The 16,934-nt window shown below is 47.0% G+C and overlaps 1 protein-coding gene across 1 annotated transcript; it reads left to right on the forward strand.

Moving 5' to 3' along the window:
* On the forward strand, positions 1-13,397 carry LOC114586312 (SLAM family member 8-like). Its single transcript, XM_077920278.1, has 5 exons — positions 1-1,986; positions 9,009-9,353; positions 9,438-9,740; positions 11,120-11,472; positions 13,104-13,397. The coding sequence occupies exons 1-5, from the start codon at positions 1,935-1,937 to the stop codon at positions 13,395-13,397; spliced, it is 1,347 nt and encodes a 448-aa protein (XP_077776404.1). The 5' UTR covers positions 1-1,934.
* The last annotated feature ends 3,537 nt before the right edge of the window (positions 13,398-16,934 follow it).

The following is a 16,934-nucleotide window of genomic DNA, read 5'->3' on the forward strand; positions in this document are numbered from 1 at the left end:
CCTACAGGTGAGCCTCCCCCTGGGCCCAGTAACTCTTCAGCCTCTCCTGAACTGCAGAGGCTTAGGGCAGAGAGGCGAAGGGAACTGGTTTCTCCCAGGAGGAGTGCTCACCTTAAGGCCAGGAGAGGCGGGGCTCCTGGGGGCCGGGACCACCCCTGGCCTCAGAGGAGATAAAGGCCAGTCAGCCCGGTCCCAGGTTGCGGGAGCAACATCGTCATTGAAGAGCTGTTTCGGCCAGCATCCAGTCCTGTTCCTCCAGTGTTCCTGTCCTTGCCCGGCTCCTCCCTGTGGACCCCGCTTCGCCCGTGGAGGACTGTCTGCCGACCCTCGACTCAGGTTCTGGACCTCGCCCCACGGTAACCTCCCCCTGGGACCAGCACAGAAGACCACCATCCTGGATGGCTTGAAAAGAGGATGAGATACATTTGTGGAGGAGAAGACTGTTGAGGGATTCTAGGCAAGATGGCTCTCCTCTGTCTCCTCCATTGGAGGCAGCCATGCTTCTGAGTACCAGCCGCTGGAAACCACAGAAGGAGAGAGCATTCTGGCGCTCAGGTCCTGCTTGCCTGTTGGATCTGGCAAGAGGCTGAATTTGAGAAAAGATTTTGTTTATGAACACTAAATAAGAAATCATGCAGCTAAGGGAGGAAATGATTGGCATGTTTGCAACAGGAGTGGGAAACCTGATTTTTAGAAATTGCAAGAAATTATATTAAAGTAATTTGGTTTAATTAATAATTTAGAAAATTCTTTGGAGGGTGGGAGATAATTTATTTTGGGAAGGAGACATATTTTTCCTACCAGGGAGACTAAAAGGTAGGGAGGCAAATACTTTAACAACAGCAGAGTGACGGTTCTGGTCTGGTGTCACTAAGCAGGGAGTTCCAAAGAGTAGTGCTGCCAACCCTGAAAGATCGATCCCTTGGAAGTGCAAAGCAAACATTTTGGCATTTATACATGAGCCAGTCCTTCTTGCTGACGAGGGAGGAGGGGGAGAGCTTTTGAGAAGCTTGAACTTATATTTAGTCTCAAGAGGGAGAAGTTCTCCAGGTGTCATGTTTCAAAAGGAGAGAGACAGAGAGAGAATCACAAGTTCAACAGAGGGGAAAGAAGTGGGGCAGTACCATCCATATCCACCCTGGGGTGGCTTTTTCTGCCCCAGAACCCCTCAAAAAACCTCAGCTAGAGACCCTGGATACACATTTGCATAAAGAGACCTTTCCTGGTGTCCACAGGGTCCCATCTCTCCCCTCCATTTTAGGAAAACAATTTTGCTTAATTTAACATGTGTTGTTCTATTTTCACTAATGCTTGTATTGCTTGGAACACTTTCTGATCAATGCATACAAAACATGCATGCACTGATGTGCACACATTTCCCTAGTACTGTACATGCAAGTTTGTACATATTAATTGGCTGCGAAACAGCAAAACAAAATTCAGACAAGTATGGATTCCATCTGTCATGGATGGTTTAGCTAAGATTCCTGCATTGAAGGGGGTTGGACTAGATGACCCTTGGGAGCCCTTCCTATTCTACCATTCTATGATTTTATGATTCTAACTAAGTGCTAAAAGCAACATAGATACTAAACTCAACATAGATACAGTAAAGTTAATGCCTCGTGTTGTCATAGTGTGAAAGAGAAGACCTGCAAATTGTACTGAATTTCAGTGTGTGCACCTTGTGTACATTTCCTATTTATGGCTCACAGCTTACTCAGTCTGGAAGACTGTTTCACTGCCTCAAATGCTTTGCAATCTTTGCTCGTATGTGGTTTCCTCCTATAGCAAGCTTTGGGGTGGTGACGTGCAGCATTTCTTATGCCTGGGAATAAAAGCAGAAGCCTGTTTCTGTACCAAGGAGGACAAATCAACTTTCCACCAGCAGCAGCCACATCTGAGATGCCCTATATTCCTGGCCTGAAATATTCATGAATTTTGTGATCCTTCTCTCCTTTGGTCTATTGATCTTCTCTTCCCTGGGTAAGTTCTTGCAATAGAAAGCTGGATGCATAGGGTGAAAAGCTTTAAGTTTGCTTGGTCATGAAGGGGAAAGTAACTGAGAGTGCTGGGGTCAACTGGAGAATAGGCCTCCGCCCTGGAAGTCCCTCTCCCCCCCATCTCAGGGTCAATATGTTTTGTCACCTGCTGGGCGCTCACATTCCACTGACAAGAGCCCCCACCCCAACAGACCTTCTCCTCATTTCCACCACTGTTTCTCATTCTGGCCCAAACAATCATGGTTGCTGTCATGGGCCCAGGGGGTTTGGGGCGCAGGCCAGAGAAGGCTGGGGACAGGGAGGAGTTGCCCGTGCAGGATCCCCCAGAGGGACCGCTTTGACTGGGACAGACCCTGGGGAGCTCAATGAGCCATCCATGGGAAGGATCCTAGAAAGGTCTTAGTGGGGAGGGTTCCCCTTGTCCCATCCAGGCTGCCTGTGAGTCACCCTAGTGTGCAGCACTGGCCTCCTCTTCAGAGTTGCCAGAGTCTGCTTCTGGCTCAACCACTCGGCCTATTGCCCCACTGGCTCCACCTCTGGAGCTGACTGAGGCTGCCCCACCCCATCTCTCAGGAGGAGGCTGCCTTCCCTGTCTGCTCTAGAGGAGTCTTCTCACCTCTTGCATAGATCCCAGAAATGCCAGAACAAGTCAGAGCCAGCCCTCCCAGAGGAGGGTCGTTTCCTTGTGCAGCCTCAGAAACATGCCCTTGGGCTGCGCTGAGTTGCTCCCCTCCCCTCCCCATAGAATGCTGCTTTTTGGATCAACGTCTTAACTTGCCTAGCCACAAGTGGCACCTTCTGCATATTCAGATCATGTCTTGCCTCTGTATGGTACCAGTTTGAGCATTAGAAGCTTCAGTAGAAACTATGTGCGCCGCATCACACTGTTGACTCCTGCTAAACTTTTGATCTACCAAGACTGCAAGATCTCCTTCACATGTACTACTAGCAAGCCAAATGGCCCCCATCTTATATTTGTGCTGCTGGTTTTTCCTGCCTAAATTCTCTCTGAATTGCTATATGGTGCCCCTGCAGTCTCATTCTCAGCCACCCACATTTAAATTTTCATGAAAGAATTAAAAACTGCTCTGCCACCTTTTTATTTTAAAATAAAACAGCCCCGGTTCAAGTGGAACCCATCCCTTTTGTACAGGCCCAGGTTGCCCCAGAATGTTCCCCAGAGCAAAATGAGGGCAGCAGCTGAAGAAGGAACAAAAAGGGTTTTCTTGTGTGAGTTTCTTGTGGCTGTTTAGCTGCTCTCTCTGTGCAAAGGTCAGAGGGGGCAGGGCTTCTGTTGAGGTAGGTGATTAGCTGTGGGAGGAGCTTATCAGAGCTTCAGGGCAGCAGCTGAAGAAGGAACAAAAAGGGTTTTCTTGTGTGAGTTTCTTGTGGCTGTTTAGCTGCTCTCTCTGGGCAAAGGTCAGAGGGGGCAGGGCTTCTGTTGAGGTAGGTGATTAGCTGTGGGAGGAGCTTATCAGAGCTTTAGGGCAGCAGCTGAAGAAGGAACAAAAAGGGTTTTCTTGTGTGAGTTTCTTGTGGCTGTTTAGCTGCTCTCTCTGTGCAAAGGTCAGAGGGGGCAGGGCTTCTGTTGAGGTAGGTGATTAGCTGTGGGAGGAGCTTATCAGAGTTTTAGGGCAGCGGCGCGCGCCTAGCAGCGCGCGCAGTTTGATCCATATTTTAGATTTAGGGGAGCTAGTCTCATACATTTGTTGGGGGAGACCTAGGTTTTTTGGGGGGGATTTATTTGTCCTGTCTCCACACTTTTAATGATAGAGGACCACTGTAGTCACCCCCAACGACACGTTCTCAAGATGGAGGGTGAGGGAACAGCTGCAGTCGCCTGTGGTTCCTGCGCAATGTTTGCCATCTTGCCAAAGGTTGCAGGCAGCTTTACCTGCAGCAATTGCATGTTGATTGCCCTCTTAAAAGACAAAGTCCAGCAACTGGAGGAACGTGTAGCTACGCTCCAAAGAATTAGAGACCTGGAACTCTTCTTGGAAGCAACAGAGCACACCGTCTCCACCAAGGAAGAGACAGGGGACTCCCCTGAGAAGGTGGCTAGTTCACCAACACAGGAGCCAGATATATGGAGAAACGTGACTCAAAGAAGTAGGAGGCCCAGGGTTCGCTCTGATTGTTTAGAAATACGCAATCGCTTTGAGGTCCTTTCCCCTACCATGGAAGACGAAGAGCAGACTCCATTTGAGGATCTCTCCCTCATTACAGTCGATCAGGTATATGAAGACGAGCAGCAAAGGCAGTCCTCAGGGAATGTCCAGGCGACCTTGGAACGGACAGCTCACAGAAGAACCCCGACCAGACCTAAGAGGAGGCGTGTGGTGGTGATAGGGGATTCCCTACTGAGGGGAACAGAAGCAGTGATCTGTGGGCCTGACAAGATGTCTCGGGAAGTGTGCTGTCTCCCCGGGGCTAAGATCCAAGATGTAACTGAACGACTGCAAGGAATCATAAAACCCACTGACAAATACCCCTTCCTCTTGGTTCATGTGGGAACCAATGACACTGCAAGCAATAGCCTCCAGAAGATCAAAAGAGATTACGAGGCTCTGGGCAGGAAATTGAAGCAATTAAATGCACAAATTGTCATCTCATCTGTCCTCCCAGTTGAACGACGTGGCCCAGGGAGAGAGGGAAAAATAGTGGAAGTGAACAACTGGCTTCGCAAATGGTGTAAACAGGAACGGTTTGGATTCTTAGATCACGGACTGCAGTTTCTTGAAGATGGACTTCTGGCAAGCGATGGGCTGCACCTCACAACGGTTGGGAGGAATGTTTTTGCAAAAAATCTCAGAAACCTCATCAGGAGGGCTTTAAACTGACTAATGTGGGGGAGGGAGACAGTGCTCCTGAAGGTAGGAGTCTATCAATTGATGAAGATGATCATCCAAATGTCATAGACCGAATGGAGCAAAGAGCATGCAGACCTAGTGGTGGGAGGAAAAAATCCTTAAATAAGAGACACGGGGGAATGATTAATGGACTTCAATGTCTGTACACTAATGCGCAAAGCATGGGAAATAAACAAGATGAGCTTGAGCTCCTGGTACAGCAAACTAAATATGACATAATAGGAATCACTGAAACCTGGTGGGATAAATCCCACGATTGGAATGTAATAATGGAGGGATACAATCTATTTCAAAGAAACAGACCAGACAAGAAAGGAGGAGGAGTGGCGTTATATGTCAGGGATGTGTATACCTGTGAAGAGATCCAAGATTTAGAACCTCAAAGCCAAAGTGAGAGCATTTGGGTCAAAATTAAGGGAGAGAAGAATAACAGTGACCTCATTGTGGGAGTTTACTATAGATCCCCAAGCCAAACGGAGGACATAGATGATGCCTTCCTAGAACAGATGGCCAAGCATGCAAAAGGAAGGGAGATAGTAGTAATGGGGGACTTCAATTACCCGGATATTTGTTGGATGTCAAACTCAGCCAAGAGCATAAGGTCAAACAGATTCCTCACTGCCCTTGCAGACAACTTCATTGTCCAGAAAGTGGGAGAAGCAACAAGAGGAACAGCCATTTTAGATCTGGTCCTAACCAATGTTGATGACCTGGTTAGTGGGGTAGAAGTGGAAGGATCATTAGGCGCGAGTGATCATGCTCTTCTGAAGTTTACTATACAGCGGAAAGGAGCAGCCAAGCATACTAGGACTCAATTTCTCGACTTTAAGAAAGCCGACTTCATAAAGCTTAGGGAAGTGCTGGGTGAGATCCCATGGACAGTAATACTAAAAGGAAAGGGAGTTCAAGATGGCTGGGAGTTTGTTAAGAGGGAGATAGTAAAAGCACAACTTCAGGCAATACCAATGAGACGGAAACATGGAAGGTGCCTAAAGAAGCCAGGGTGGCTATCTAAAGAACTTTTAACTGAGTTAAGATTAAAAAAGGATGTGTACAAAAAATGGAAAAGGGGGGAAACCACCAAAGAGGAATTCAAACAAATAGCCAGCACGTGTAGACACAAAGTCAGAAAAGCTAAAGCACAAAATGAACTCAGGCTTGCTAGAGAGGTTAAAAGCAACAAAAAAGGCTTTTATGGGTATGTTCGTAGCAAAAGGAAGAACAAAGAAACCGTGGGGTCACTCAGAGGAGAAGATGGTGAAATGCAAACAGGGGACACAGAAAGGGCTGAACTCCTCAATGCTTTCTTTGCCTCAGTCTTCTCCGATAAAGAAAACAATGCCCGACCTGAAGAATTTGGAGCAAATGATTCAGCAGAGGAAACACAACCCAGAATAACTAAGGAGATAGTACAAGAATACTTGGCTAGTCTAGATGTATTCAAGTCTCCAGGGCCAGATGAACTGCATCCAAGAGTATTAAAAGAACTGGCAGATGTGATTTCAGAACCACTGGCAGTCATCTTTGAGAATTCCTGGAGAACAGGCGAAGTCCCCGCAGACTGGAGGAGGGCAAATGTTGTCCCTATTTTCAAAAAGGGGAAAAGAGAGGACCCAAATAATTACCGCCCAGTCAGTCTGACATCAATACCAGGGAAGATTCTGGAGCAGATCATTAAGCAAACAGTCTGTGAGCACCTAGAAAGGAATGCTGTGATCACCAATAGTCAGCATGGATTTCTGAAAAATAAGTCATGTCAGACTAACCTGATCTCGTTTTTTGACAGAATTACAAGCCTGGTAGATGAAGGGAACGCAGTGGATGTAGTCTACCTTGATTTCAGCAAGGCATTTGACAAGGTGCCCCATGATATTCTTGTAAAGAAGCTGGTAAAATGCGGTCTTGACTATGCTACCACTCAGTGGATTTGTAACTGGCTGACTGACCGAACCCAAATGGTGCTCATCAATGGTTCCTCTTCATCCTGGAGAAGAGTGACTAGTGGGGTGCCACAGGGTTCTGTCTTGGGCCCGGTCTTATTCAACATCTTTATCAACGACTTGGATGATGGACTCAAGGGCATCCTGATCAAATTTGCAGATGACACCAAACTGGGAGGGGTGACTAACACCCCAGAGGACAGGATCACACTTCAAAACGACCTTGACAGATTAGAGAACTGGGCCAAAACAAACAAGATGAATTTTAACAGGGAGAAATGTAAAGTATTGCACTTGGGCAAAAAAAATGAGAGGCACAAATACAAGATGGGGGACACCTGGCTTGAGAGCAGTACATGTGAAAAGGATCTAGGAGTCTTGGTTGACCACAAACTTGACATGAGCCAACAATGTGACGCGGCAGCTAAAAAAGCCAATGCAATTCTGGGCCTCATCAATAGGAGTATAGCATCTAGATCAAGGGAAGTAATAGTGCCACTGTATTCTGCTCTGGTCAGACCTCACCTGGAGTACTGTGTCCAGTTCTGGGCACCACAGTTCAAGAAGGACACTGACAAACTCGAACGTGTCCAGAGGAGGGCAACCAAAATGGTCAAAGGCCTGGAAACGATGCCTTATGAGGAACGGCTAAGGGAGCTGGGCATGTTTAGCCTGGAGAAGAGGAGGTTACGGGGTGATATGATAGCCATGTACAAATATATAAAAGGATGTCACATAGAGGAGGGAGAAAGGCTGTTTTCTGCTGCTCCAGAGAAGCGGACACGGAGCAATGGATCCAAACTACAAGAAAGAAGATTCCACCTAAACATTAGGAAGAACTTCCTGACAGTAAGAGCTGTTCGACAGTGGAATTTGCTGCCAAGGAGTGTGGTGGAGTCTCCTTCTTTGGAGGTCTTTAAGCAGAGGCTTGACAACCATATGTCAGGAGTGCTCTGATGGTGTTTCCTGCTTGGCAGGGGGTTGGACTCGATGGCCCTTGTGGTCTCTTCCAACTCTATGATTCTATGATTCTATGATTCTATGATTCTATGATTCTATGATTCTATGAACCCAAACTCCTCCTCTGAACACTATTGTGTCATCCACACATTGAGACCACACAGCCCTGCTTGTCCATCTGGCCCTGCATATGGAACTAGTAGTATTTCAGAAAAAGCTACCTTAGAGGTCCAGACTTTCAACATCCTTCCCAGCATCCTAAATTTGGCTTTCAGGACCCCTCGACTACATTTCCCCATGCCACTGGTGCCAACATGCACTGTGGCCACTGACTCCACCCCAGCGGTGTCTGCCAGGCTATCTAGCCAATGAGAGGCAGCGGAGGAAGCCTCTCAGGCACCTAGGGCGGTGTGCCCAGGGGTGGCACAAACCACCTGTCAGGAATTGGTTCGCAGAGAAGGGAGGAGAGACCAGAATGTACAGAGAGCCTCCTCGAATGAGCCACTGTACTTCGTCAGAGTCCGAGGAGGAAGGACTGTCAGGAGACACAGAAGATGAGAGGGAGAAGATTATAGTAGAGAGAAAGGAGCAGCTTCCTGCGCTTAGTTTTTCATGTAAGGAGAGGAGAAGAAGGAGGGGTTTCTGGAAGCTTTTCTGCTGGAGGGGGAACAGGCGAGAGCCACTTCTGGAAACTGAAAGCGATTGAGGCAGACGTGCTTTCAAGAGCTCCGTATTGTACATAGTTTTGCACTTAATAAATCCTGTAAAAGACAGGCTGGAATCCTGGGCTGTTATCTCTGCACATGTAACACCTTGGCACCACCCATAGGTGTGCAGCATGGGGCGCATGGCGCCCTTAGGGAGGGATGGGATGGGGTGCACCGTGGGGCCTCAGCCGCCCTACAGCTGGGTGGGAGGCAGTGGGCAGACAGTGCAGAGGACCTTCTTTGTGGCAGGTTGCTAATCTTTAGAATGATGTCCCTCCCCAAAGAGGTGACCTGGCACCTTTAGTGTAGAGTTTCCATTATATGGTTAAGATCCACCTCTTTTCCCTACCATTCACACCTGCAATATCATTTTTGGACCCTCACTCTCACGTTTTAATGCTGCATTTTAAATTGTTGTCACCTCCTCTGGGACCTCATGAATGAGGATGGATAAGGAGCTCAAAATGATAATCATACTAATTTTCACCTTTGTTTGTATCTCCTCCCCCACCACCCTCCCCTCACTAGAAACTATAAGCCATGCAGTGGGGAATCCAACCCATCAAGTGAAGGGAATCCTGGGAGGATCAGTCTTGTTTCCTGCCAATGTATCTCAAGGAATGACAGTGGAGAAAATTCAATGGGACTTTCTACCCCAAAGGGGTGGCCTGGGCTTTTGGCTGGGGGAATTCAGTCATGGGAAACTGGAGCACCCAAGTCCCACCGACCGGTTTGGACAACGGCTAGACATGGTGAACAAGACAACACTGAGGCTCAAAGACCTGGAGTTGGATGACAGTGGATTCTACAATGCTCGCATCTGGTTTACTAAGGCACTGTTTCAAGAGCAGCATTTCAGCCTCACTGTTTGTGGTAAGTTATTGCTTTCACTGTTTCTCTACATAGGTACTGGGAGTGGGACCCAAACCTTATGCTGCTTTCATTTGTGTTCCACAGAGCCAGTGCCAACACCACAGATAGACCACCAACTGGAATCCAAGACTCCAGGTGGATGTAATGTGACCTTGCGATGCCACACACCTGGAAGGGGAGATCTCAGTATCTCCTGGGAAACAGGGGGTCCACACAGGGCCTTAGGAAAGAGTGTGAATCAGTACCAGGTTTCTGACAATGGCCGGGAGCTCCGTGTCTCCTTCTGGAACAGTTCTTTGGACTCCAAATTCACCTGCCTGGTCAGCAATCCTGTTGATCAAAAGAGAGCCTCCTTTAACTTGCTCAACATCTGCCAGAGTGATGAAGGTGAGCAATACATCCAATAATAATAATAATAATAATAATAATAATAATAATAATAATAATACCCCACCCATCTGATTGGGTTTCCCCGGCAACTCTGGGCAGCTTCCAATACAGTATTAAAATACAGTAATGCATCGAACATTAAAAGCTTCCCTAAAGAGCCCTAAAGAGGGCTGCCTTCAGATGTCGTCTAAAAGTCAGGTAGTTGTTTACTTCCTTGACATCTGGTGGGAGGGCGTTCCACAGGGTGGGTGCCACTACCAAGAAGGCCCTCTGCCTGGTTCCCTGTAATCTCGCTTCTCACAGTGAGGGAACCGCCAGAAGGCCCTCAGAGCTGGACCTCAGTGTCCAGGTAGAACGATGGAGACGAAGACACTCCTTCAGATATACTGGGCTGAGGGTGTTTAGGACTTTCAAGGTCAGCACCAACACTTTGAATTGTGCTTGGAAACATACTGGGAGCCAATGTAGGTCTTTCAGGACCAGTGTTATATGGTCTCGGAGGCCGCTCCCAGTCCCCAGTCTAGCTGCCGCATTCTGGATTAGTTGTAGTTTCCAGGTCACCTTCAAAGGTAGCCCCACATAGAGCGCATTGCAGTAGTCCAAGCGGGAGATAACCAGAGCATGCACCACTCTGGCGAGACAGTCTGTGGGAAGGGAGGGTCTCAGCCTGCGTACCAGATGGAGCTGGTAAACAGCTGCCCTGTACACAGAGTTGACCTGCGCCTCCATGGACAGCTTTGAGGCCAAAATGACTCCCAGGCTGCGCACCTGGTCCTTCAGGGGCTTAGTTACCCCATTCAGGACCAGGGAGTCTGCCACACCCGCCCGCCTCCTCTCCCCCAAAAACAGTACTTGTCTTGTCAGGATTCTACCATAATCTGTTAGCCGCCATCCTTTGCTTCATTATCCAGAGGTGCTGCTTGTGGTGGCGAATATGCAGACTGGCCCTTAACATGAGGGATTTGAGGAGATGTGTTTGTATTTATAAATGCTGCTCTTCACATGCTTGTGAGAAGGATCAGAGCAAACACAGCACTCCTTGGAGACTGCCTTAAGAAATAGATTCAGGGCAGGCAAGTGTGTCTGACAGGGCACTAACAGCTCAAATCATTGCAATAGAAATGGGACATATTAGCAACACTTTTTTATCTCATGTTATTTATTATACTGCTCTCAGCCAGGTGTGAACATGAGACTTTGAATCTTTGGGTCATGGGTTCAAGCCCCGCCTTGGGCAAAAGATCCCTGGAATTCAGGGGGTTGGACTAGATGACTCTAGTTGTCCCTTCGAACTCTACATTTCTATGATTCTATGAGAGTCACTTTGCTGGTTGTTATTAGAATATGTTTTGAGAGACTCTTATTACTCATTGCAGGTGGACAGTTTGGACCCTTGAGCTGGAGTCCATGGCTTATCACTGCCCTCATATCTCTTCTGGTGATGATGGTGATGGTGATGGTGATGTGGATGCACTGGAAGATCATATTTAAAACGCCTAGAAGAGGTAGGACCATCTCTATTGATCTTCTTCCCATCTTGCTTGAGATGGGGGCTTCCTGCCAAATATACCTCTTCCTTTCTTTTGCTTATCCCGAGAGGCAGAGACTGGTCAGTGCCACGGACTCAATAATGTGTTTCATGTTGCATTCCACAGGTGTTTGCTCTTTGATGCCAGAGAAGGGGGAGAGTTCTCTTACATTCTGGAACCCAAAAGATGGTGATAATGAGGTGAGATGATCAGTATGCAAAGTAATGATGGGGTAATTGATAGATAACAATGAAAGCATCTGATACATTTGGAAAGCATTTGATACTTATGATATTATTATTTAAATTGTAATCTTTTTTTTTTTAAAAAAAGAAACAACAACAAACAGATTTCAAAGAGGCCAGTGACCTCGTAATAAATGGCCATCAATTTGGCACAACCCGCCCCTACGAACCATCTCTGCTCATCGGCAGGAGGCGTCTATTATAATTATCTTTCACTGGCACTGCAATTCATCCCATCCAGCCAAAATAAGTACTAGCATCTCTACTGCTGAAAAGGCTCATATTTCCATGCATGGTGGATTTTTACATTGGGATACTCCTTTTAGGAAAAGGTGTTTCACAGTATATCCAAAATTACGCACCAATCCTTTCCACCACATCAGCTCTTGCCATGTTATCAATAGAATCAAATTTAAACAATAACCTTAAAAGCACGGAGGAGGGGGGAGCAGGCGTCTGGGGACTCAGCGTCAGGGGAAAGCAGGAGGGAAGGAACCCAGGGGGGCAGAAAGACCCTGCGGAAAAGGAAGGACAGGAAGAGGTGGACCAGCAGAAGCCTCTTAAACTGGTGTAGAGGCGGGACTGATTCAGAGGGGACTTCAGCGGTCTAAGCGTAACAGACGTGGGGCTGCGTGCCTCGGCTGTGGAACAAACAATGTACTTCAATAAAGACTTTTGTAAATAAAGTGGACTTGGCGTTGGTCTCTTGTGAGCTGGGACCTGAGGCGGCCCTGACAGACACTTTTGGTGAGACTTGGCTTACATTCTTTTCCTTTATAAAATGAGACAGAATATATAGTTTTATTCCACCCACAACATAAGAATCTCTGTGGAGAGGCTCCTTGAATTGACAATGGATAAATAAATGTAATGCCTGTGTACTGCATACTGCATATGAAACTTAATAAGAATGTACTACTGGGCAAATTAATGTAATTATATGTTGCTCTTGTATTTACAATAAAACCAATACAAGTTATTTAGATTAAAGAAAACAAAAATAGGCCAGTGACCCAAACGACAGTGATGAAAAGACTAAACAAAATGATAATGGCGCAAGGGGAGGCAGAGGAACATGCAAGCCCAGTTAAAGTGAGCAGAATTGAACCCTCCCCTCTCCAGCTAGTGAATGAAGAATCCAGCCCTCTGGCCGCAGGGCTCTGCTTCCCACATCCTTCCCCCAGTGAACCCAACAGGATTGCACTCTACCCTCACCAGCTCTTCTGAACTCTTCCCAAAATACTACTGTCATCATTTATTTAAACTAGAATCACAGATAATAATTGAGTACTGGAGAATGGAAATGACATATTTTTGTCAATTCAAAATGGGCAATTCCACCCGCTTTCTTAGGGACTTAGTTATGGCAAGTTCTCCAGTGGAACTAGAAAGCTAGCCCTAAAGGCTGGGACTGAGGTTCAGGAAAGATTCCTGCTTTTAGGCAAATGGGTATCCTTTCTTACAGAACTCTGGACCTGGACGGGACTTTAATTTTCTCCAGGGTTCAGGTGGGCCAAAATGCCTAGAAAATCTTTTAGGAGTTTAATCCCCAGAGTCCCTCCTATCATATTTTTTCTCCAATGCAGATTCAACACTGCATCCTACAGATCAACATGGGAGATCAGGCACATCTCCTGGAGCCACTGCCAAGGAATTCATTGAAGGTTCCTCAGGGGAAAGACCCATTGAAGATCTCTCAAAGCTGCCAGTTGAGTCGGAGCTACAGCCTACCCAGCACCTTTAAACACTCATCGCAAGAGTCCCGTGACCAGGCCAAAAGGCAACATACCAACACTTATCCAGTGACTGTGGATGGGGTCTTCTTGGGAGCAAGGAATCTCAGGAATGCCTTCATGACCAGCATCAGCAAGAGTGTATAAGGCACTCCTCTTCAGCCTTGCTGTTGATGGAAACAGCACAGGCAAGAAGGGGTGAGTGAAGATACACATCAGGAACAGGCAAGGCGGAGAGATAAAAATCTGCCTTGGATCAAGAAATGCATAAAGATCTACATCAGGAAGAAGCATGGGAGCAACCAACTGCCAGCAACCAGCGTATATAAGGCACTCCTCTTAAGCCTTCCTGCTGATGGAAACAGCACAGCTCTCTGGCTGCTGGAACCCGGGCACCTTGCCTTGCCTCTCTCTTCCTACTTTGCTTGGACTCTGGTTAACACTTTTATAAATGTGTGTGTGTGTGGAGAAGTGTGCATGCACATGAAAGCTTATACATAGAACAAACTTAGTTGGTCTCTAAGGTGCTACTGGACTATTTTATTATTATTATTATTATTATTTCAACTGCATCAGACCAACATGGCTACATACCTGAAAACAGTAAACAATTGAGGGACACTAACAATAAAAGAGAATTCCTTTGCCCTTGCCCCAGGTGTGAACAGAGACTGGGGATTCGGAAGGTTTTCAGGGTAACTGCTGGGGGAGGGTGCAAGGGTTAATGGGAGGAAGAAGGAGGAGGAGGAAGAGCTGAGAGCTATCTTGGGCATGTTGTCTGCAGGCACTGCTTTCCCTTGAAATGACCAAGCCATAAGATCTGGAATCCCTCCATGCAGACTGAAGGTGTAAATAGATGAATAAACCCTATTTCTTAAAGCTACAACAGTCTCTGTTGTGTCTTCCATTCTCCAAAGGGAAACAGATCCTCTTTGCGCTCCTGGGATCCCATAGGCTCTTTCCACCGCTGGGCAAAGAGGGGGGCAGGCAGCAGACTTTTGCAACAATACATTGGACTGGAGCACAAGGTTGTTTTTGTTACGAAAAAGGAGCAATGCAGCAGCGAGCTGCAGATGGCTGGAAAGCCAAACAGGATGTTGATGTTTGGGACTGTACCGTGGGAACAAAGGGACAGTCTATTCACTGTACTGAGCACCGGATGTTAGCTCAGAGTGTCATCTGACCTGTACTGGAAGTACAGGGGTGGTGTCTCTCTCTCTGCTGTTGGTGTTTAGAGAGTGCAGACACGTTTCTCTGTACTGCTGCAAAAGACAGAAATAAAGGCATGTAAATAAATTTCTGTCTGTCTCTTTCCCCTCCCTGGGGATGGCAGGGAGGAGGGCAAGAGTGGTGTGTTCTTCTCACGTTGAGGAGGATCGCCGATAGAGGCCTCGCCTGTATCTTGCCAGGAGTCGCAGATGAGGAGGTCAACAAGGAACTCAAGCCGGGTGCCTGGAGAGTGGCCAATTCCTCTGATAAGGCTTGATTCCGACAACTGGTAGCATAGCCGGTGGTTTTTAGATCCATGGAAAGCTGCATGAGAGGTTGATGGATCGTTCTTCATCCTCTGCACCAAGGGAAGGAAGATAACGTCTGCATGCAGCTAGAAGCTGAACAGACGGCTGGGCATCGAGACGAGGTGAATGCCAAGCAACGGAGCCCCAAGGTATGCTGAATTTCGGGCTAAAAGTGTGAACGCAGATTGATTCATTCTCTGGTTCACAAGAGCTGCATTTGGGGGAAAAAACAGCTCTGAAAGAGGAGGCCTGCATACCAGGAATTCTTGTGGTTGATAAGATTTCCTGTTCAAAGAAAGGTATGCACAGTTGCTAAGCAACGTAACAGTCAGTAAAGTGGAAAGTTACTGACAAAGGGGCTGGACTGTGAGGCTGGGCCTGAGAGAGGTGAAGCAAAACAACAGAGTGTTTTGACTACAATCTCACGAGCTCTTGGAGGAAATTTCCATAGCAGCCAGCGTTTAGCTGCCAAGTGCCAAGAGCGTAAACAGCCAGCTATTGAATTTTAGCAGGCTTGAAAGTGAGAGCTGAGGCTTGGATTCAAAATGGATGCCAAGAAGGGGGGAGGCTTGCCTTATCCACCTCCCCTGACCAATGACAATGATTCATCATGGTCTGGAAGAATGACTACCCCAGAAGGGGTGAGCAATGATGATGCTGGCCAAGTTCCTAAGAGCTCATCGAAAGCTGAGGAAAGCTTTGACCCCAGATGGGGGAGTCAAGGAACTGTTGCTGTTGCTGTTCCTGTACGAGCAACAATGGATGTTGCTGACAGGGGGAGGGAGGAACGGAGTTCTATTTCCCCCACTGATGTTGCTACTGGAGAGCATGCTGTAGCTTTGAACGCTGTCCGATGTTACAATTGTGGACAGACTGGGCATCTTCAGCGGAACTGTAAGAAGCCACGTCGGCAAAATAGAGCAAAGGGAAGCTCTACAATGCCTGAGGCATCAGGCAAAAGTCGTACCAAGTCTCAGGGGAAACCTGCAAAGGCTTTAATGTCGCTAAAAGCCACACCAGAAGTGGGGAACTCATTTGTTCTGGACACGGGGTGTACACAGCACCTCAGTCCACACAGTGGTCTGTTTTCGATGTTTAAGAAGCAAAGCTTCACTGTGCAGCAGGCCAACGGCCAGGAGCTGGAAGCGACCGGGATTGGGACTGTGTATCTTGAGAGTCTGAACTTGACTATAGACAATGTGTACTTGGTTCCTGAGTTGAAGTTCAATCTGCTGAGTGTTTCGCAGATTGCAAAGAAAGGACTGAAACTGTCCTATTATGATGAAAGCTGCGAGATCTTCAAAGATGGAGAGTTGTATCTTTCTGCCAGAGAGAAAGATGGACTGTATTTGTTGACTTTTGATCAAAGTGATTACATGGAATGTAATTCATCTGAGTCTAACATGATCTCTCTTGCAGGTGTGACCAAGAAGGACGCCAAGGTGACCAGGGTTGACAGAGCATTTCAGCGGGTGTATGCTGATGTGATTGGTCCTCTAGCACCATCTAGAGGCAATGCAAGATATTATCTTGTGTGTGTGGATCATTTCTCTCATTATGTCTGGGTTTTTATGATGGAGAAACCACAAGAAGCCTTAGAAAGGTTTCAGGAGTTTTGTGACAAGGTTAAAAATATGCATGATGCTAACATTGATTGTCTTTTCACAGATGAAAAGCCAGTTTTTCTTTTACAGGATTTTCAGGAGTTCCTGCAGAAGAAAGGGATAAGGCACAAGGTTGCTGTTTCAGCGGAAGTGTGGAACAGGGGTGTCTGTGTACGGGTGAACAAAGAATTGCAAAAGGGGATGAATGCGCAATTGCTGAGTTCACATCTGCCACATGAGTTCTGGGTGGAGGCGATAATGTGTTATTGTTACACGTGGTTGAGAAAGGTTTCAAAAGAGTTGGGAAGTTCTCCTTTTGAGAAGCTGTTCCACAGAAAACCTTCTGTTGCCCATTTTAAGGTTTTTGGGTCTCATGTGAGGACAGAAGCTCCAGGTGGAGTAAAGAATGCCAGAGGCATTTTTGTGGGTTATGAAAAGGGTCTCTACAGAGTAATTTTGTCTGAATCTGGTCAGGTGATTCTCACAAAATTTCTAGAGAGTGCTCCTGAACAGGAGAGAGTGATTGTACACACATTTCCCACAGAGGACAATTCAGATGATGA

Source organism: Podarcis muralis, chromosome 16, assembly GCF_964188315.1.
Source record: "Podarcis muralis chromosome 16, rPodMur119.hap1.1, whole genome shotgun sequence".
In the NCBI taxonomy this organism is placed as follows: Eukaryota; Metazoa; Chordata; class Lepidosauria; order Squamata; family Lacertidae; genus Podarcis; species Podarcis muralis.

What these genes read in the sequence shown, in the direction of transcription:
- LOC114586312 (XM_077920278.1), top strand. Translation starts at nt 1,935, where the DNA reads ATGAATTTTGTGATCCTTCTCTCCTTTGGTCTATTGATCTTCTCTTCC. An exon ending in ATTGATCTTCTCTTCCCTGG is followed by an intron (nt 1,987 to 9,008) that starts GTAAGTTCTTGC and finishes TCCCCTCACTAG; the next exon opens with AAACTATAAGCCATGCAGTG. An exon ending in CAAAAGATGGTGATAATGAG is followed by an intron (nt 11,473 to 13,103) that starts GTGAGATGATCA and finishes TCTCCAATGCAG; the next exon opens with ATTCAACACTGCATCCTACA.